We start from the raw sequence: 22,102 nt of genomic DNA, 5'->3' as shown, positions 1-22,102 counted from the left end.
TTGAGATAAAATATGAGTTTCAGCTTATGTATCGGGGTGAGAGAGGAGCGTGCCAAATTTTGAATTTATATGTGCCAAATTCTGAATTATGATAGAAATTTTTGATTTGATGGTTTTCATTGTTACAAATTGCTCCCCCTTAGATATATAAGCTTTCTTATATGATTTTCAATTTGTTTGCCCATTTATTTTTCTTTTCTTTTCATAACTTCTTTACTCACTCTTTCTCACAAAATTAATATTCTTTTCTTTAAACACTATCTTTGCTTCTCCCAAAATCAATACTCTTTCTTAACTTGTCAAATGAAATACTCTTTCTTTTCTCGAAGTGAATACTCTATCTTTTCTTCTCCCCCTTTATATACTCTTTTCTTCTCGTTTCCTTTATATACTCTTTCCTTCTCTTCTCCACTCTTTCCTTCTCTTCTCCTTTATATACTCTTTCCTTTATATACTCTTTCCTTCTCTTCTCCCCCTTTTTGTTATCATCAAAAACATATATATGGAAAAAGATGCAATAAAGAACAAACTTCAGACTTCATTGATCAAAATAGGAACATTTTCATACATTAATGCCCAAAATAAAGATAAGTACAATGTTCCTCAATCAAGATTTAAAGATATAAGGGAAAAGCAAGATACATATGAGAACTAGATTTCTAGCCTAGGCTCTAAACATAGATACTAAGATCAGCCTAGGGGGAATCTAATGGCTGGGATCTAGTCCTCATCCTCCTAGCATACGTGGCGAGGGGAGGTCGAGCCTGGTGAGACTGAGTCTGGCGTGGAGCACGTCGAGCTGGATGACTCTGTGCCGATATCTCTGACTCAGCAGCCTGTGGCACAGATGGTCCATGTGTCTCCCTCTCTCTCCGGAGTGCTCCAATCTGCTGCCTCAGATCACTGATATCAGCAGACATGACATCCAACCGGGCGTCTAATCGGCTCGTGAGCCCGTCAGTAATAGTCCTCGCCTGGGCTGTCATGAGCTCTGTCATCCTGCTCCAGAAGTCATCCGTATCTGTCGGAGGAGCAGATGACGATGGTCCAGCCTCTGAGGGTGCAGTAGGATGATCCATAGGCTCCTCATCCTCATCCTCTGGTGCCTCTCCCTCTGGTGCCTCACCCTGAATGCCTGCACCGGTGTGAATCCACTGCCCGTTTACTTTCGCATATCCCATGCGTATGAGTGTCCGTGCAGTGTACGTGTCTGTGGGATGCAGATTCTTGAATGCCTCCTCCTCGAGAGGTAACCCATGCTGACGGAAGATCAATGTAAGTATCATACCATAAGGTAGTGATACCCTGTTGTTGCATATTACCTTTCTCATCTGCCTCAATATCATGGCCGGAAGATTTAGGAGAATCCCCCGAATTATACACTCCATAACTGCAAGATCTCGCTCTGAGATGAGATCGAATCTCCCGGTCTTTGGAAATAAAATCCTATTGATCATGTTGAGCAATAATCTCATTTCGGCGGAAAGAGAACTAGCTATTACCTTCTGAGAGAAGTCGAAGTTCTCATTTTCCATGATCAATCGTAAGGCTCCCATTTTGTCTTCTGGCCTCTCCGGAGTAGCTCCTGTGCAGGGTAGGCGTAGTAGCTCACTCAAGCTCTCCTCGGATACACGGATCCGAAACCCTCTAACATCTGAAATAAGCCCTCCCATACCAGTCTTGAGGAAGGCGTAGAACTCTTGGACCAACCCGGGGTAAACCACCACATCAAGGGAGCAAAGATACTCCCAACCTTGTCTTTGGATCCATTCCCAAATCCTAAATCCTTCTTGGTTGAAAAACTCCGAATGGATCCTTCTCCCGGTAGTAACCGGCCTCCCCGCAAATCTTGCAAGGATCACTGAGGGGGAAGGAGGAGGAGGGACCTCCGCACGTGCCTCACGTCGTGGAGACACGGGAGAAGGCTCGGTAGGGCGCCTTTCCTCTTGTTGGACTCGGGTCACTCTTCCGGATCTCTTGGCTACGGCTCGTTTGGGTCCCATTTCTCCAAGATCTTTAGGAAATCTACTGTTTGGAAGAGTTTAGTGGAGATTGGAGAGTGGGGACTAGGCTTTTCGGAAGAAGACAAAGGGCAAACAGTGCCCTAGATGAGCTCTCGGGCCCCCTTATAACAGTGGGGTCCCGACGTTGGGTCGACTCAAGAATTTTCTTGGGTCGACTCAACGTTGGGTCGACCCATATTCTGGGTTGGGTCGACCCAAGTGCAGAAATTTGTTTTCTCTCCCTTTTTGCTTCTAAAAGGTTTTCCTTGCTTCCAATCCTTATAAGCTCTTTATGGAACAATGATACATGAGTAAGAAATCTATAGATAACAAGTTTGACTCATGTTTCATGGGATTTTTGAAGTTAGAGGAATGTATCATGAGACTACTAGCTCCCTCTCATATTTATTCAATAAAAGGATCACATATACCTAATTCCCTCCTGAGCATACAGAATCTATCTTCACTCAATGGTTTTGTAAATATGTCGGCCAATTGTTTTTCTGTGCATATATGCTCAATACATACATTTCCATTTTGCACATGATCCCTAATGAAATGGTACCTTATTTCTATGTGTTTGGCCTTAGAGTGCTGAACTGGATTTTTAGTGAGATTGATAGCACTAGTATTATCACATTTAATAGGAATATTATCTAGTTTAACTCCATAGTCCTCTAATTGTTGCTTGAGCCATAATACTTGGGCACAACAACTACCAGCAGCTATGTATTCAGCTTCAGCTGTGGATAGTGCCACTGAATTCTGCTTTTTACTAAACCATGATACTAAATTGCTTCCTAAGAATTGACATGTGCCACTTGTGCTCTTTCTATCTAATTTGCATCCGGCAAAATCTGCATCTGAGTATGCAAGCAAATTTAGACATGAGTCTCTCGAGTACCATAATCCAATGGTGGTAGTTCCTCTTAAATATCTAAGGATTCTCTTAACTGCACTTAAATGTGACTCCTTAGGATCCGATTGGTATCTAGCACATATCCCTACACTAAATACAATGTCGGGTCTACTAGCAGTAAGATAGAGCAAGGATCCAATTAGTCCTCTATAAAGCTTAATATCAACACTTTTTCCTTTTTCATCTTTGTCTAGCTTACTAGTAGGATTCATTGGAGTGCCAATTCTCTTATGATTTTCATTCCCAAACTTCTTCAGTATTTCCTTTGTATACTTAGTTTGATGAATGAAAATGCCTTCTTTGGTTTGTTTGATTTGTAATCCTAAAAAGAAACTTAGTTCTCCCATCAAACTCATCTCAAATTCTCCATGCATTAAATCAGCAAATTCTTTGCATAGAGTATCATTAGTGGCACCAAAGATTATGTCATCTACATATATTTGTACCACTAATAGATTTTTGTCCTTTCTTTTGATAAATAAAGTTTTATCTACATTTCCTCTACAAAAATCATTTTCAAGCAGAAATTTACTTAGTCGATCATACCATGCCTTAGGTGCTTGCTTTAATCCATATAATGCCTTATGTAGTTTAAACACATGATTTGGCAATTCATGATTTTCAAATCCTGGAGGTTGTTCTACATATACTTCCTCCTCAATAATACCATTTAAGAATGCACTCTTCACATCCATTTGATATAATTTAAAATCCATAAAACATGCAAATGCTAGAAGTAATCTAATAGCTTCTAATCTAGCTACAGGAGCAAATGTCTCATCATAATCTATTCCTTCTTCCTGATTGTATCCTTTAGCTACGAGTCTGGCCTTATTTCTTATAACTACTCCATTTTCATCTAGTTTATTTCTAAATACCCATTTTGTTCCAATTACTGAATTATGCTTTGGTCTTTCAGTTAATGTCCATACATTACTTCTTTTAAATTGATTTAATTCCTCTTGCATGGCATTTATCCAGTTAGTATCTTTTTCAGCTTCTTCATAAGTTTTAGGTTCTAATTGTGAAACGAAAGCAAGATAATCATTTAAATTTCTAAGAGAGGATCGAGTTCTTACCCCTTGAGATGGATCACCAATAATTAAGTCTTTAGGATGTCCATGTGCATACCTCCATTCTTTTGGCATGTCTTGGGGTTGTGGTGGCACGCAATCATCTCCCTTATCTTGATTTGGTACGTCATCAATTTTTAACTTCTCAAAATCGATAATTCCTGTATCATCATCAATAGAGTTTTCTTTCCTAGCAGACTCACTATCAGACTCATCAAATATAATATTGACCGACTCTTCCACTACTAAGGTTCTTTTGTTGAATACTCTGTATGCCTTGCTAGATGTGGAGTATCCTAAGAAGATACCTTCATCTGACTTGGCATCAAATTTACTTAAGTCCTCCTTGCCGTTATTTAAGATAAAACATCTACATCCAAACACTTTAAAATATTTTGCAGTGGGTTTCTTATTCTTCCAAAGTTCATAAGGAGTTTTCTTAGTTATAGGTCGTATTAAAACTCGATTTAGAATATGGCAAGAAGTGTTTATAGCTTCAGCCCAAAAGTACTTTGGAAGATTTGACTCGCACAACATTGTGCGTGCCATTTCTGCCAATGTCCTATTTTTCCTTTCAACAACCCCATTTTGTTGAGGCGTTCTAGGTGCTGAAAATTGATGTGATATTCCATTTTTAGTGCAAAATTCCTCGAAGTGTTGATTTTCAAATTCCGTGCCATGATCACTTCGAATTGCTACCAATGTGAGTTTCTTTTCATTTATGATTTTATTGTATAGTTTCAAAAATTCTGAAAATGCTTCATTCTTATGTGCCAAAAATGAAACCCATGTATACCTTGAAAAATCATCAACAATGACTAGTCCATATTTCTTTCCTCCTAGACTTGTAGTTCTAGTAGGTCCAAATAAGTCCATATGTATGAGTTCAAATGGTCTAGTTGTTGATACTACATTTTTCGATTTAATAGATGATCTAGTTTGTTTTCCTAATGAACATGGTCCACATATTTTGTCCTTTTCAAAAATCAATTTTGGCACATCCTTTATTAATTCCTTCTTAACTAGTTTTGATATTAATTCCATACTAGCATGTCCTAGTCTTCGATGCCAAAGCCAACTAGTTTCATTCTTCTTTTCTTCATTAGTAATTAAGCATAAACCATTTTTCTTGCCTAATTCATGAAGATCTACTAAGTAAATATTTCTTTGCCTTTGTCCTCAAGTACAATGCTATTATCTTTAGGATTTGTGATTATACATACAGATGCTTCAAATGTAACTTTAAATCCTTTATCACAAAATTGACTTATACTAAGAAGATTATGTTTCAAACCTTTAACTAACAAAACATTTTCTATAAAAACAGATGGAGCAATGAAAATTTTACCCTTTCCAATGATATAGCCTTTACCATTGTCTCCATAGGTTACTACTCCACCTTTCTTTGGTTCCAAGGTGACAAATTGATCTTCATCACCGGTCATATGTCTTGAACAGCCGCTATCTAGATACCAACGTTTTTCAACTTTATCAGCTGCAAGACACACCTGCAATCAAAATCAAGATGAAACTTTAGGTACCCAAACTAAGTTGGGTCCTTTAGGGTTAGTACTCCATGTTCCTTTTGGAACCCAAACTTTCTTGAATTTAATCTTTTGATTATTACTTGATTTGTTTTGACTAGACTTTCTAAAGTTACATTCATATGCTCTATGTCCTATCTTATTGCAACAATAACAAGTAACATTTTCATTTTTAGCTTTTACAAAGATATTCTTTAAGAATTTTTATTTTGTATTTGTTCTATAACCTAAACCAGCCTTATTATATACAGCTCTTTGACTATCAAGTATCATATTCAATTTGGTAGAACTAAGAGTAAATTTATCTACCAAGGATTTATACTTTTCAGCATCTTCTTTTAACTTAATATTTTCAGCAATTAGATTCTTGGTTTCATTTTCAAGTTTCCTACTTAACGTTTCATAGTTATTAGATAGTTTTATTTTATCTTTAATGAGAGATTGATTTTCTTCTTTTAGAGCTTTATTTTTATTAATTACTTTCTTATGTTCTTCCATGAGTTCTAAAAATGCATCATGTAATTCATCAACAGTAAAATCACAGTCAAGTTCAGAATCTACCTCATCGTCATTGGCCATATGACATATTTGGGCCGTGTCTTGATGATCTTCATCCTCTGAACTTGATTCCTCACTTTCACTCCAATCAGCCATAAAATTCTTCTTTTTCAATTTTCTTGCCATCCACTTCAAATCTGGGCAATCCATCTTATAATGCCCGGGTTTGTTACACTCATAGCAAATGGGGGTTTCTTTCTCCTTTTCTTTGTCCTTACCCTTTTCTTTGTCCTTACCCTTCTCTTTGCTTGAGTTACCTTTAGAGAAGGGCTTCTTTTTATGGAATCTATTCTTACCTCTCATGAATTTTCTGAATTTCCTCCCAAGAACTGCCATCCCTTCTTCATCAATATCTTCATCATCATCTGAATCTTCTGATTCAGATTGTTGTCTAGGGGTGGTAGTCTTTAGGGCTATAGGCTTTCTTCTCTTGACCTCATCTTCAGAATTTTGCCTCATAGTCAACTCATGGGTCATGAGTGATCCTAGAAGCTCCTCTAGCTGCAGTGTGTTGAGGTCCTTTGCTTCTTGTATGGCGGTTACCTTGGCCTCCCAATTCCTTGGTAGAGACCTGAGAATTTTTCGCACCAAATCAGAATTAGAATAAGATTTTCCTAAACTTTTAAGCCCATTTATAATATCAGTAAAACGAGTAAACATATCAGTTATGGACTCGGTAGAATCCATTTTAAACAATTCATACTTATGTACTAATATGTTTATCTTTGATTCCTTGACTTGATTGGTCCCTTCATGTGTGACCTCAAGTCTATCCCAAATTTCTTTGGCAGTGGAGCAAGTGGATATTCTATTGAATTCATTTACATCTAAAGAGCAATAAAGTATATTTATGGCTTTTGCATTTAACTGTGCTAGTCTTCTATCATTTTCATTCCAATCCATTTCTGGTTTGGGTATGATAGTGCCTTCTATATTGAGTGTGGGTGTGTGAGGTCCTCTAGTGATTATTTGCCATAGTTCATAATCTGAAGCTTGAATGAATATCCTCATTCTAGCTTTCCAATATGCATAGTTTGTGCCATTAAATAGAGGTGGTCTATTCGTGGATTGCCCCTCCCACTTGGGTTGCCATGATCTTTAACTCTTGATTGTTAGATCAATGAGCACTATTGGAGCACCTTGCTCTGATACCACTTGTTGCCCAAGGTGACAATCCAAGAGGGGGGGTGAATTGGTTTCTTTTAAACTTTTGGTGCTTTTAAAACTTTCGTAATTAAGTGAGGTGGATGCTTTCTTAGGTTAATTGTGTGAGTTAACTAATGCAAGAATAAAAGATAAAGCAAGAGAGAATGAAAGCACAAGCACAATCCAAACACAACAATGTATAGTGGTTCGGTGCTCTCCTTAGCACCTACGTCCACTCCCCAAGCGTACCCTTGGGATTTCACTATAATCTCGCGGATTACAGTTGGATTGTTTTCCGGGCTCACAATCCAAAAACCTTGTTGGTTTTACGGGCTCACCAACGAACCTTTACAACTATGGTTTTCCGGGTTCACCAAAAACCTTGTTGGTTTTGCGGGCTCACCAACGAACCTATACAACTTTGGTTTTCCGGGTTTACCAAAAACCTTTGTTGGTTTTGCGGGCTTACCAACGAACCTTTACAAAGTGTTTAAGCAAATGAAAAGAAAAGATTTAAACTCCTAAATGAGCATATAAAACAATATGAACAATAAAGAAGAGTTAGAAAGAAATTATCGCTTTGAAGTCGCTTTGCTCTTCTTTTTCAAGGAAGCTTCACTCTTCAAGGGGGGAACGAGCTCTTGATGCCTCTTTGAATGTGCTCAATCCCTTTCTTTGATTCTTGAATGAAGCTCTTGATGAAGGAGATTAGGGCTCTTTGGTTTTCTTGTGTATTCTTTGATTTCCCACTCAAAAGTTGTTTATTCTGATGAATAGTGCCCCTTTAAATAGTTTTCAACCTTCCTTGGACAAGCCCCATTCGTCAGATTTGAAAAACTAGCCGTTACATGCCTTGGGAAGGACAAAAAGTACATCTGCAGAACTAGCCGTTACTGTTCAGCCCGTGTTTGGGTCGGCTCAACCTGTCCTTGGGTCGACCCAACTTTGCCTTGGGTCGACTCAACCATTTCTTGGGTCGACCCTCTCAGTAACCACAGAAACCTCAATTTCAGCCTTCCTTCCCATGGGTCGACCCAACCATTCTTTGGGTCGACTCAAAGTTCACTTGGGTCGACTCAAATTCTTCTTGGGTCGACCCTCTCAGTAATTCCAGAGAACCGTTTTCTGTCTGTCTTTCTGTCTTGCCCTTTGGGTCGACCCTCTCAGAGTTTGGGTCGACTCAAGCTTGGGTCGACTCAACCACTGTGTGGGTCGACCCTCTCAGTGAATCCAGTGAGCATTCTTCCTTTGCGTTTTGAGGTTCTTTGGAGGTTGGGTCGACTCATGCTTACCTTGGGTCGACCCAACTCACTGTTCATTTGTGCTGTTTTTGCAGGAGTGTGCCAGATGATTCCTAGATGTGCCGGGGTCGACCCAATCAACCTATGGGTCGACTCAATCCACACTTTGCTGCATTCTCAAGGTTAGATTCATCCAAATGAACAAGACCATATATATATTTTCAATTAAACAAATGTACTGAGAGTAATGAACTTATAAATGAAGTATCAATTTAACTTATAGCATGCTCTAGATAATTACTTGTTAATCATCAAAATAACACTATCATCCTCAAGTACTCAAGACCTCCCTAATACACAACCTAGTGTAGGACTAAACACACTCATGCAAATCCTCATAGAACTCCTTGTGATTCTCTAAATAATTTATTTAGAAGCCTCATTCAATAAATTATGAAATTACTATATTGTTAGTCCTTTTTCCACTATCCCTATCTTTGACTGAAACCCTAGTATAATCCCACTTGGTGCATATAATTTTGATGTATATCTATAGTTTTTATCTTTTTTATTTAGATATTTTATGAATTTCTCTCTTGCCAGGTTCAAGATAGAAACAAATTTATGGGGATACATTAATCCAACTCTTTATATGTATGTGTTGTATTCGGAAATCTGGTGGGCTGAGGATAATTGTCTTTTGTAGCAAAGAGCTTTCAAGTAAAGATCTTGGAATTAAGATATTGGGATCCATAGAGAGAAAAAAAAAACATGCCTAGATTGTCATTTATTTTAGGGATGGGCCTTTAATGTAAGTGACAGAAAATCTATAAGTAGGTTTTCCCATTATTTTCAGTTATAAACCTGAACCTGCATCAAGGTTACAAGAGGAACAACAATAGGATTATATTTTTGAATCCACTAAATATTAATCAACATCCGAAAATCAAACAATCAATTATCTTTCTTAACCTAAACTCTGTTTCTTCATCTTTGTTTCTTATAATTTATCCACAAAAAATAGTTTAAAACTTGTTTATTCATCTTGAAAGTTAACCATGTCAACTTTAACTCAAATTATTTCAAGCAAGGTGCTCAATCTCGGTATCGGATACCTTATCTGTATATTATCGGTTCGGTATGGTACGGCATACTCTTGTAGTTAACCGTTTTTTAAATTTTTATCTCGGTACGCCTCGATATTAGGTCGATACGCCTCGGTATATGTCGGTATACCTCGATATGGGACTGTATGCCTTAGTATGGGGCTTGTACTAACTTAAAGTTAAGTTTTGTACCAGTTTCCTCCCGGTACGGTATGCCCCATACCGGGCAGTACGGGGCGATATAGCAAACCATGACTTCAAGTTCATCTCAGACCTATGTTCAGGAACAACTATTTTGTCAAATTGTTTAATCAATTTGAGAAAATGGCCAAGTTTTGAGTTTATTTATGTCTTGTAATTATATGGAAGTTATTTTATAATTATAGAATAATTGAGTTATTTTAAGTAGTTTTAGTTTGTTATATATGCCATTTCACCATGTTTCTGGTCTGTCATCCCGTCATGGAGTTGTCAAGTTGATTCAATGAAGAAAAAAGTCTAGTTTGTATTTCCACCTTTGTAAACAATATTAGATTACCAAGTGGTAATGATCTAAGAATGATTCTTTGCAACATATTTTTTTCATATGTTAGTAGGCCTGCAACTAGAATCTGTACTTATTTACTTATTGCTACACCAGTTCTTTTGTCTGCACACAATTCTTTTTCAACTTGTTTTCATTTGGGGGATACAATTCTGTATTTACATCTTAAATTTTTATCTACTGCTTATTAGGAACTTACATTTTTGACATGATGCTCTAATCATTTTACACTGCATGAAACATTTTTAGATCCCAATGATCTATCCTTTGGATGAACTGAGAGGGAAAGGGAAAAAAAGATTATTGAAGATCTGAATCTCTTGTGGTGAAGTTGCTAGTGAACTCAAATGAGTTGAGTATGCTTCTCCTCCTTGCTTTTAATGTCTGTTTTCAGTATTATCATCTCTTCTGGAAATTTAGATGTTTGATGCTGAAACCAAACACAAATGAGAATAAGACAATAACTACAATGTGAAGGATTACTATGAGTGGGAAATATTGATCTTGTAAACCAAGGTAATCCTCAAGAAACTCTTTTATGGTCTCATCTGAGCTCCCTGGGACATGGATAAGTTCAACTCTGTCACCCAATTGGGAAAACATTAGACCATAAACAGTCCATGCTGCAGGATCAGCCCAATAAAACCATCTCCACCAAAGTGGTATCATCTGCAATAACACAGTCAACTGTCATTGTGGCATCCTGTGTGGCTTTTTGCAAAAATAATAGTGAAGCTAGGGAATTTATGTACCTTTCTAGAAACTATGAAACCAGAGAAGACATTCCACAAGATAAAGATGAGGAAGGAGAGCATAGCAGCTATCTCCTGGGTTGGTGTGAGTGCGACTGTCATCATCCCGTAAAGTGTGAAGTAGATAAAACTTAACATCGTGAAGAGCATGAACCAAATGAATTTCACTGTTGTGAATTGAAATCCTATCATTGGATATACAATAAATGAGAAGATAACCACTTGCAATATAACATACGGAATTTCAACAGCCACCTGCACATGAAAACCAAATTTAATTCAGATTTCATTTCAACCAAAAGCTTGAAAGAGAAGAAGTTATGCTAACTATATATCATTCTTTTCTATCAGAGCTTTGACTCTGTATTCATGACATACCTCATGAGTAAGATGCCACAATACTAGTACAAATTTGATACATGTGATTGGAGGATATTTCTTGTATTTAATCCAAATTCCCACTTTTATGATGGACCATGGAAAATAATCTGTTCATACAGGACCGACCATCCATGTAAAGGGATAGTCCATCCTATTTTTTGAGGATCTTGAGATATTCTGCACTTAATGTTTGGTTCATTTGAGTGTCCCTAACAATCATGATCAAAACACCGTTCAATTATTTTTGTTCTTTTTTAAAAATTTAATAGAAATTTATGCTGATCATGATTGTTAAAATTATGTTCAGTTTTATAGTAATGCTTCATTATGTCATTGTAAAAGGAGTCCTAGTGTATGAGGCTCTTGCTACTGCAGGGTCTAGGGAAGGTCAGATGTTCGCAGCCTTACCTCTACATGTGAAGAGGCTGTTTCGTGTTTCAGACCCGTGACATGTAGATTACAATGAAGCAACTTTATCATTGCGCCAAGACCTACCCTCGCTTCATCATATCATAATACTTTGCAGAAATGAGTTAGACGAACAATCCTTTATTTAATGTTTATAACGTCCTTGTAATTTGCAAGTCTATATATTTACTTTCTCCAAGCATGAGAGAACTTCTAAACTTCCGGATTAGTTGATGTTATAAATAGTGAGTAGCAAGCATACAGTTCAAACTTTAAAGGAGTTTGTTTTCAGGAAATTACACCATATTACATCTGAAATTAATAGTTTAATCACATAGATTCTGTTTTTGAGATTTACAACAATGAATCATTATGTGGTAAGTTCTGGTTCATATTTTTTTTGTTATTTATGGTACATACATGCCTGTAAGTTATGGGCAACAGTCTGTACTATTTTAATGCCCTTGCCGACCAAGAACCGTTGCTTTTTGGCTTGCATTGGCATGTGTTGCTTCAATGCACATTATTTGAGCTTATCTGCAATGTTATGGACTCATATTCTGCTCTCCCCTTTTAATTTAGCGCCCTACTATCCTAAAAAACCTTAAGTTTTGGATGGTTCAGAGTTGTTCCACACAACAGTCTTCTTTGACTTTATTTTTGTTTTGAAGATTGTACTCTGCTCTAGGGATTGCATGCAGCAATAATGCAAAATCATTTTGTTGCATTGCATCAAAAACATGATCACGAAAAACCAATTTATCTTTAGGTTTTCTTTTAAAAGATAATTACATATGTTTTTTCTTGCATTAACTGGTATGTGACTGGAAATTGAAGAACCTACACCATGAGAGGCTCCCCAAGTCTCAATCCTCTAGAAGACGAGATCAATTTGAGGCTAGTAAGGATGGTACATATGATTTCAAAGGGTAATGCGATCTGTTGACGGTGACCGAAGATAGGTAAATCTCTATTGTCTCATCATCATGGTTTTAACTCAGGGATAGCTTGTCTGGTCTATGATTAACCCCCTTAAAACCTTTCTCATGCAATAGGACACTTGTGCCAGCGGTGCTCTCCATGCCCATCCAATGCTTTCAAATACAGAGAGTTTTATGCGAGGCAGTACTTGGACTTGGAGTGGACTACTATCTATCAGGGAGCTTCTCATAGTATCAACAGGATAGGTGGAGTGCATGAAACATACTATTGTTCAACCATGGTGTTGAGCTTGCCTTATGATTACTGTGTAAACATAGTTTTATAATGATTAATTACTTAAAAGTTAAAACTATGATATACACATTAAAAAGCAATCGTTAGAAATGGCCTAATATCTATAAGATGGTTCATAATGCTAGATTCCTTTAGCCAAAAACTGTGTTAGTATGTCCATAATGCAATTCTTGTCATTTTGTAGCACATTATTAGCCGATATTTCTGATTCTCAATGCTACAAGAACCTAGTTTTTTCTTTACATGACTTACTTACAAAATGTTGGTGGTCATACCCCTCAACTTAGATCTGGAGGTTTTAAGTTCGAGTCTTGAGTGGTGCATCATCCTCAAGATTCAGACCAAGGCAATTATAATACAGGTGGGACCCTTCCTTTTCTCAAAAGAAATTCTGAAAAACTTTCCTAGTTAATTTGATCGATAATAGCACTGTTCTTAAGGACTTGTGTTGGGGCAGTGTTGCTTACTATTACAAACCATAGAAAATATCTCCCAAAGAGGAACCATGACTTCTATGTATGATAACAAATTCTGTTATCCATTCTTCAAATTATTTCTGGAACAACAGTAAAGCCATTTCAAATAAAGATCTATTACCACTTGTATAAGCAAATAATTGCTCACATTTTTTCCCCTTCTATTTTGGTGAAACAATGTCTAGAATTAGTTTGGCCATAGCCAGCTTGGAAAGGAATTTAGTCAGAAGTGAAATGATTTGTTGATATTGGAAGAAAAGTGCAGGTGAGCACACACAGTGCATCAGAATACTTATCATGTCAATACTTTATCAGAATATGATTGCCAGCATGGTACTGGCTTCATGCTAGTGCTGGGCACATGGTATTTTCTAGCATGTGCCAAGCATTGGCATAACATGGAATAACCCATAACCTATTTTGGCAATGCTAGCACATCATGCTACTGGAATGAAATACCTCAATCTGCAGATCAAGGTTTACGTGTTCTGGTACGTATGGTTGTGCCGTTACATGGTATGTCTCCTAGTTCTGGGATAATAAGATAGAGGTGAAATACCATTTGCTGGGATCAAGGTTCGCCGTCTCAGTACCGGACCTTGTACTAGTACCATACGATCACTATGTCAGTATAGTACGATACAGGATTTTTTCAGCATACCGACTGTCGGTACGCCTTTCGTACCAAGTACCGGTACCTCTCCCATATCGGGCACCAGTACCGAACTGGTACGGTACTATACGGAGTGTACTATCCGATTCGGCCTGCTACGACAAACCTTGGCAGGTATGATACTGGTGCAGGGGTGTATTGGTATCACTGTCTTACTGATAGTATTTATTTTGGTTGAAATGGATTGGTACCAGTAGATGAAACTAGTTAATGTAATAAACATTTTCTACAACTTATGAAATGACAGAAAAATCGGATCAAAATGCTGCCATTTCTTTTCAAATTAAATTTACAACTAAAAGAGTGCTTGAATGTTGATATGATTCCTAGAAAGGTACTTCGTTCACTAAAAACTATCAAAATGGACTCTAAAACAAGAAAAACAAGGCTCAGTTGGCCTCTATATGTTTTGGCTTCTCACAGAAAATTGAAAACATTTTATCCATAATGATTCATCAAGCTTAAACTTTCAGTAGAATCATTTACTTCAGTATAAAATGAATGCGGACAGCCGAGTACCTGAGCAATAGCATAGGGCATGGAAGAGTACATCCCAGCTGATCTTTCTCGATAGAATACAGTTCTCTCCATCCCCACAACAGGCTGCACTATGCTGGCATTTACGAAGCCTAGAAACAGTGCTGATGCATACATGACTCCTAGTATGTTGAAAATATCTTGCTCCTCGGTACTGTTGTTCAGTGAAAGAACCAAGTTAAGATCTTTGAAATCAAGAAGCAGGGACTAGAGACTTTATTTTGATTTTTGAACTCACATTTTGGAACCAATTTGCCAGAAGACTATGCCAAAAAGAAGTGAAGTTGCAATTGTAGTTACAAAACGAACAACATTGTGTTCTGGATTTTTCCAATATGATCTATGCTGTTTCCACAAGCATGCCATGCTCTGAGATTTTGAACTTTGCCAATATCCAGATGGAGAGTGCAGGTCCTGTGAATTTGGCGTTGGCTTCCTCAGCTCATCAACTAGTTCCATGTTTTCTCTGTGACATAAAGTATCCAATCAATGATGATCTTGTTTTCTTTATCTTCACTGTTATTTTTTACCCTTTTATTAGCTTACCTGTATAGAGAAGAGTTGCGGAAGATCTCTGCATAGTCTATGCAAATATTATATTCCATGGCAGGAGAAGTAATGTCTAAGACCCATGCTGCTGGGTTTTGGCCATTTTTGATTTTAGGAACTTCTGGGATTGCCTGCACAGAAAGGCTCAAAGTCACCTGTCCATCTTCTCTCCATTTTAAAAGCAAAGAGATGCAACCGAAATGATCTTACCTCAAAATACTGAATCATATTACGAGATAGAGGGCCTAGAGAACCACTGTAAATGAGCTGCCCTCCTCTTTTCATTAGTAGTAACTGCAAAGCATAGTCAATAGAAAAGCCAATAATTAATATTAGAGCATTTTTGTAGTATTGATGACCTTATCTTATTTTGAGACTATATGGGCATGGTAAAATATCAGTCACAGCCATGGAAGCTTTGAGATTTTTTAATATTATTCTACATGATGCAAGATTTGCAATCTCAATTTTGGACCACGTACTAGTGCCCAACTGGTACATCCCATACTGATTGCTGGTACAATATATACCTCGGTGACACTAGATACGGGGGCATACCGAGTCACAGTATCCTATTAGTATGGTATCATACACCCAGTACTAGGTGGTACGGTCCAAGATTGCAATCCTTTCTATGATGTTAATAATTCAGGGTTTTCTTTGCCCAATTTTATGATATTTTCTTCCCTTATTTGAACCCAAGTCCGAGATTCTTTTGGTTTCAAGTAGTCTTCTGTCAATGTAAAATCAGTCCACATGTAGACATTGAAAAGTCCAAGTATACTACAATAGATAGGAGTATCATAGGACACATTTCATTAGCTTGGATCTTAAGAGGAAATTTTGCACAACCATGTTAGTTGGTTCTTGTCTAAGCATGTATATTCTCCTCTTGCTTGATGTTAACTTCATATTTTACCTAAGAAGAATTAATAATTCTGTTTATTATTTTTATAGCTCTTACTGCACCATGTTATTTCTTATCTTCCTCTTGTGATTATTAGAATGTAAATCATCAAAATTCAAAACTAGTACCTACCTCATCAAAAGATTCAAAAATCTCGATGCTTGGCTGATGGATTGTGCAAACAACAGTGCGCCCAGTGTCCACTGTCTTTCTCACTGCCCTCATGACAATTGCTGCAGCACGAGCATCCAAACCAGATGTTGGTTCATCCATGAATATAATGGATGGGCTAGAAACTAACTCTACTGCTATTGTGAGCCTTTTCCGTTGTTCAGCTGACAGACCATGGATTCCCGGAAGACCCACCATTGCATTTTTCAGTGGCATTAGCTCGACCAAGCGCATGACTTCTTCTATAAACATCTAAAGTTGGGGATAAATGTCCTGGTTAGATTTACTTTGATTACAATAGACAAGCATTCCTCCTATGAACAAAGGAAAGAAGGGAACGAAATATGTTTTGAGGAACCTACATTTCTTTCATGAGTTTCAACATGGGAAGGCAGACGAAGCCATGCAGAGTATTGTAGCGATTCATATACAGTTACGAACGGAGAGTGGATATCTGTCTGTTCACAGTATCCTGAAATCCTAGCAAATGTCTCTTGCTTTTTTGGATATCCAGATATTTTTATATTGCCTTCAATGAATCCACCAGTCTTCCTTCCTGCCAAAACATCTAGCAATGTGGTTTTTCCTGCACCAGTTATTCCCATTAGTGCAGTTAGAACTCCCGGCCTGAATGCACCACCGACATCCTGTAAAAGCTGAAGCCTCTTCTTATTTACTTTATGCTTCTTCATCTCCTGATCACGGGAATAAAGATATGTTCCATAAGGAGAAAAAACTGTGATCAATATTGGATTCAATGAATACTTGGTGTGAGTTGGTGGTAAAGTAAGAGGATTTACTTTAGGCATATCTACATAATAATTGATATGGTCAAATACAAGGGTCAGAGGGTGAAATGGCAAAATCATTCCATGCCTTGGTGCTGTCCCATTTATTTCTTGTTCATCAGCTGTTTTGTTTTGTTTCATGCCCCCAGCTTTAGCACCAGTGATGACTTGATGCTTGTGTGGAGCTGCAAAAAGTTAATGATTGGGATCAGAAATCCTCAAATCTATTTAGCTTTATTCTTTTGTGATATGTTAAAGCATGTAAAACACATGGTGAAGTAAAGAATACATACGGTTGAGAAACTCTAAAGCAAATATACTGAGAATGTTGAAGGTAAGAGAGAAGCTGAGTAAAACTCCCACACATATCCAGAACCAATACCATTCTGTGAGCATCCCTCTCGATTTGAGGACAGCCTTCCCAACAGTGTCAGCATCAACGTATGCATAATGTACTTTCTGTCAAAAGAAAAGATCATTGTTTACCAAATATAAGAGAAGATCATGAGAAATTTTTTCATATGTTCTAATAATTTAATTTTGTCAAAGACTATTATCGATTCTCAATTGCAGCCTTTTTTCTGAACTGATTTTTCAAAATAATGAGTCTGACAAGACTTTCTTTGTATTTCTATTTGGAATGTGATCTATTATTAATCCATGCGAAGCTGCACGTCTAACTTTACAGAACTTTTTATGTGCCAGGATAAATGAGACCTTACCATTCTCCATCTTTCATCAAGAAATTCATTGAGTGCTACTGCATTCTGTCCATAGGTCAAGGGAGAGGCCCAGTATCCCCAAAGCAGCCATGGTTGGATATTGTCTGATTGAAGAGACAAATTTAGTCGGGATGGAAATGGTGAGTCCTTAAGTCATCAAATGACATTCTTGGATTTTTGTTATAATTTGCTTCACCAAATTTGCAAAGAATAAACAACTGACCTTTTGATATGATAAAGCCTCCAAGTATATATACTGCAATAAGAGTTGCAGACCCTAGGGTGTTTGCCATTACTTGTGTTCTTCCCAATACAGCAATGAAACGGAAAAGGCTCATCGACATTTGATGCACACAGAAAAGTGATAGAAACTGCTGAAAAAACCTACAAGAACCAAGGGAAGAACATTGCAAACATGCCTATTTTAGTTTTTATTTCATTTCTATTTTAATTGGAGTGGTAAAAAAAATGACTCATACGGTCATACCTAACTGCTGATGGTGCGAAGCCAATAACAAAGTATGTTAAGCAGGTCCATATACCTGTCTCTACCAGTGACATTGGGAGACTAAGGACGAAAATTGAAAGAAGGAGTGCCCACCCAGGCAAGTGTAACAATTCTCTCTGCTTGTAGAAAATGGGAAGTCTCCTTATTGTCATTGCCAGCTCAGTCATGCCATTGAACTTCACTATTACTACGCCAATGAAGATAGCTCCAAGAAACTTGTTCCCATCCATGATTGACTGGTGATTCATTTCTGTTCGGGGGAAAAGTGTCATGATCACAATTGCCAACAGTGTTATCTGTATGATCTTGAATAAATGCACTGGGAAATTCCTCTTTAAGAGTAACAGTTCCCTTGAGAAGCATGCCTTGAAAACTTCCCACTTTGAGATTTTATGGCTGTCATTGATTTTAGTTGATGAATTGCTGTTTGCAATGTCACTTGGTTTGGAGAGCTCCTCCTCTAGAAGTTGACCCAGATGAGAAGAATGAAAGGATTCTACAAATTTGCCAACTGAAAGGTATCGGTATTCCCGTTGATTACCAGCCCAATATTGTCCTTGATCCATTCTTGAAGTGACCTGTCCATAATTTAGCAGCAAATGTTAAAATGGTTTCAGATGTTAACAGATGAGTATTTGATAAATTCAGTCAATGCAAACCCATTATCAGATGATAATTAAATGACTAAGCCGATCATGGTTTAACTTTAACCACAATTTTTTTAAAGAAATTTGAAGTTTTTAAGATGATAATTAAATGACTTTATCAGAAGTTTTGGGTTTTTCTTGGGGGAAGTTACTGGAAGTCCTTAAAGAATGTCAAATAGCTTTCTAAAATTTTTACTGGCAGTTTTGCACTTTATCAGTAAAGAGTTTACTGGCAGTTACTGAAAGTTAAGGAAAAGTAACAGTTAGTATTGTGTGACAAGTTGGAATGATCCAAGAGATGCATGGGAATTTGAATAAGATACCCAAATAGTTGATAGGGAGAAGGTAATTGGTACCTTCTTGTGAGGAAAGTGAAAGATGAATGAGGACAAAAATGAAAAACAAGTGTGCAACAACGTATTGAAGCATGAACCCCTTGGGAAGTTAACAAAAGAGGGGGCTTACATAGTGGTGTTGAAAGATCGTTCATGTTCATGTTTCTGAAAGGAGTAAGCTACTGTTAAGTGGTGTATGATACAGTATGGTAATCATGGATAACTAAATATGTTGCAATGTTGAATTTTCTTTGTCAATGCATTGGAGCTTTATAATTTAGCTAAGGTTGTTTGTCGGACAGGTTTACTATGTTAAGGTAGAAAATCGAGGGAAACATGTTACATGATGTTTAACTGAATAAAACTATAACAGGCATGGGTTTTTTGGTGGACTGTTTGCATCTAAGTGTTTGGTTTAGGGACTAAGTTCAACTGGTAGGTTTCTAGTTAAGTGCTTTTGTGTTATTATCAGTAGAATTCTACAGCACAAAGAGAGATAACAAAATATAGTACTCTGATTAACACTTGATTGGAAATTTCATTTTACTACTTAAACAGTTATATGAAAGGATATGTCTAACGAATCTTGCTATATAAGCACATGTGGATCTGTTTCTGCATCTTATTAAATATTTAGCTGCTGACACTTTTTGGTCCATTTAATTAATGGATGTGGGTCTTCACTGCATATCATCCTATCAGATTAAATACGAAATAAATCTGCATCTGACTAAACCTTTGCTAACCTAATAGCATATTATGACATTGACTTTTCTATGTAGAACATTGTGTTGCTGTTCCTGACTGAAGTTAGACTGTCACAGCATCATGACATTAGCTAAAACATGAACTTAGTTGTATTTGATCTTACTTTTTATTTTTGTTTTAGTTGATTTTTAAAGAAAATAATTTACATAAATATATTTTTATTTAGAGTACATCTGACTAGCTTGATAAATTATTTTTCACCAGCTATTTCAATTAAGAGCAAAATTCATAGTTTACAAAAACATTTAAGATTGATAGAGTGAACTCAAACTTTGAACAATATAATGTAAAATACTGCTATAAAATGTCAAGAATCATAGTTAAAGAGTAATAAACTAGTTCATAAACAAGTACCTCTTGAAGAAAGTCTGCTATATTCTTCCTTTCTGGGCATTTAAAACCCATTAACTCAAAAAATTCCAGAACATTCTCCCGAGGGCCTTGATAAGCAATTTGTCCCTCACATAAAAGGATTATATCGTCAAATAATTCAAATGTCTCGGGTGGTGGTTGAAGTAAGGAAATGACTAAGGTAAGATCCAGTAAATGTGCCATTTGCCTGAGAAACTTGATAATCTCAAAGGTAGTGGAGCTATCTAAACCAGTCGATATGTCATCCATAAAGAAGCTTCTTGCAAGGCCAACTAGCATCTCTCCTGTAACATAAAAACCTTATATATGCATTCTTCATTATATAAAAAATAGATAAAAAGTAAACTAATGATTTTCATGTAACTTTATTGATGTTGTTTCCTAAATTTGATCGATATATTTTCTTGCTAGTAAAAAAAAATATAGGCTGACATTTTTTGTGCACAATACCATTTCCTTTTCTTTGTCCAATTTCAAATATAAGTCTAATATATTTAAGCCTATAATACTATGGTTTGCTATTTTTCCCGAATAGATTCTTTATCAGAATATCATTTATTTTTCCCAATATGAATTTCTCTTTAATCAACTTTACAATGATTATATCTAGACTATTGGTTGTAACATCTTAAAAATTGAAAAACATAAACACTATAAATATAAAAAAAATGAATAGATGGTTTATTTAGTGCTTGCCATTATACTGAAACAAGATAAAATAGTTAATACGATCACGGTATATTTTAAATTGTGCTTGGATTTTCACTTTAAATGTTTTTCTTGTTTAAAAAAATCTAATGTAATTCTTGAATCTTTAAATTGATTAAACAATTATTTTGGTAAGGCATTCATATAATTCATTATTTATTTTTTGATAAATTAAAACGTTACAAACTTATATTCTATGAAATAAATAGATGAATCTAAAAATAATTTTAAATATCTTATTTATGTAGAAAGTCACTATAATTTATGTTCAAATTTTATTATATGTTATTCTATTTGCATAAATGTCATGTGAGGTATGGCCCCTAAGAATATTTTCAGATACAATTTATTTGGCTTCTAAAAGTAGATTATGCATTGTTATTGACTTGCCTCACCAAAGGGGTATTTTAATCATTCAATTATTCTAGTGAGTTCATGTTAGACATGATCGCGTACATTTATAATAGATAGATTGTTTGGCTATCTACATCTTTTGTTTTCTTTCCCCCCTTTCTTAGTACTTTACATTGTTATGTTATTTTCGCTCATACTTCTTTATCTCTCTGTTTTACACCATTTTCTTTTTCTTTCAAGGATTTTTTTTTCATAATGCCACTTAGCCATAAATCATATAATCAAGGTTGGCGGAATCGTCCCAAACCACCCGGTTCAAGGCTTCTCAAGCCATACCGGTGGCGGACCGGGACGATTCCGGCAAAAAAACTGAGACATCGTCGCCCAAGAAGGAGAAGGAAAGAGAAGAAAAGAGAGTGAGAGGGGGAGGGAGGGAAATGAGTGGAATTCAAGCTGGATCAGATATTGAAAATATTAAGCATGGTATGTCGTACCGTACCGAATCGGATGGTGCCGAACGTACCGTACAGTACTGGTTTGGTACTAGTGGCGTACCAACATTCAGTATGCCAAAAAAACTGCGTACCGTACCGATACTATGCTAGTATGGCACTGGTACGGGGTCTGGTACCGAGAAGGCGAACTTTGATATTAAGTAGATTTTTTTGGATAAATT

The 22,102-nt window shown here is 36.6% G+C and overlaps 1 protein-coding gene and 1 long non-coding RNA gene across 7 annotated transcripts in view; one reads left to right on the top strand and one right to left on the bottom strand.

The window, feature by feature from the left end:
* LOC120105452 (uncharacterized) overlaps window positions 1–22,102 on the top strand; it is a 44,217-nt gene that overhangs the window by 6,248 nt on the left and 15,867 nt on the right. Inside the window, exons 2-5 of one of the 5 annotated variants that reach the window (XR_016398785.1) lie at window positions 10,384–12,637; window positions 12,731–12,862; window positions 17,718–17,874; window positions 18,051–18,315. This is a non-coding gene — a long non-coding RNA (uncharacterized LOC120105452). Of the gene's footprint in view, window positions 1–10,359; window positions 12,638–12,730; window positions 12,863–17,717; window positions 17,875–18,050; window positions 18,316–22,102 lie in introns of those variants that run through there. The other 4 variants (XR_016398782.1, XR_016398784.1, XR_015974179.2 and 1 more) reach the window with 4 other exon arrangements.
* Window positions 10,534–22,102, bottom strand: part of LOC103696677 (ABC transporter G family member 45-like) — a 33,271-nt gene continuing 21,702 nt past the window's right edge. For both annotated transcript variants that reach the window (XM_008778363.6, XM_089927964.1), the window contains 14 exons: window positions 20,347–20,648; window positions 18,222–18,820; window positions 17,958–18,118; window positions 17,735–17,838; window positions 17,306–17,471; window positions 17,025–17,197; window positions 16,587–16,919; window positions 16,186–16,476; window positions 15,357–15,440; window positions 15,144–15,277; window positions 14,836–15,063; window positions 14,580–14,751; window positions 10,887–11,141; window positions 10,534–10,803 (listed from right to left, as the gene is read on the bottom strand). In XM_008778363.6, coding sequence (XP_008776585.6) covers window positions 10,534–10,803; window positions 10,887–11,141; window positions 14,580–14,751; window positions 14,836–15,063; window positions 15,144–15,277; window positions 15,357–15,440; window positions 16,186–16,476; window positions 16,587–16,919; window positions 17,025–17,197; window positions 17,306–17,471; window positions 17,735–17,838; window positions 17,958–18,118; window positions 18,222–18,820; window positions 20,347–20,648 — 3,272 coding nt within the window. The remainder of the gene's footprint in view (window positions 10,804–10,886; window positions 11,142–14,579; window positions 14,752–14,835; window positions 15,064–15,143; window positions 15,278–15,356; window positions 15,441–16,185; window positions 16,477–16,586; window positions 16,920–17,024; window positions 17,198–17,305; window positions 17,472–17,734; window positions 17,839–17,957; window positions 18,119–18,221; window positions 18,821–20,346; window positions 20,649–22,102) is intronic.

Source organism: Phoenix dactylifera, chromosome 16 (genome assembly GCF_051530095.1).
Source record: "Phoenix dactylifera cultivar Ajwa chromosome 16, Ajwa_hap1_PhDact_Kaust_v1.1, whole genome shotgun sequence".
Taxonomy (NCBI): domain Eukaryota; kingdom Viridiplantae; phylum Streptophyta; class Magnoliopsida; order Arecales; family Arecaceae; genus Phoenix; species Phoenix dactylifera.
This window is presented reverse-complemented; position numbering and strand designations above follow the sequence as displayed.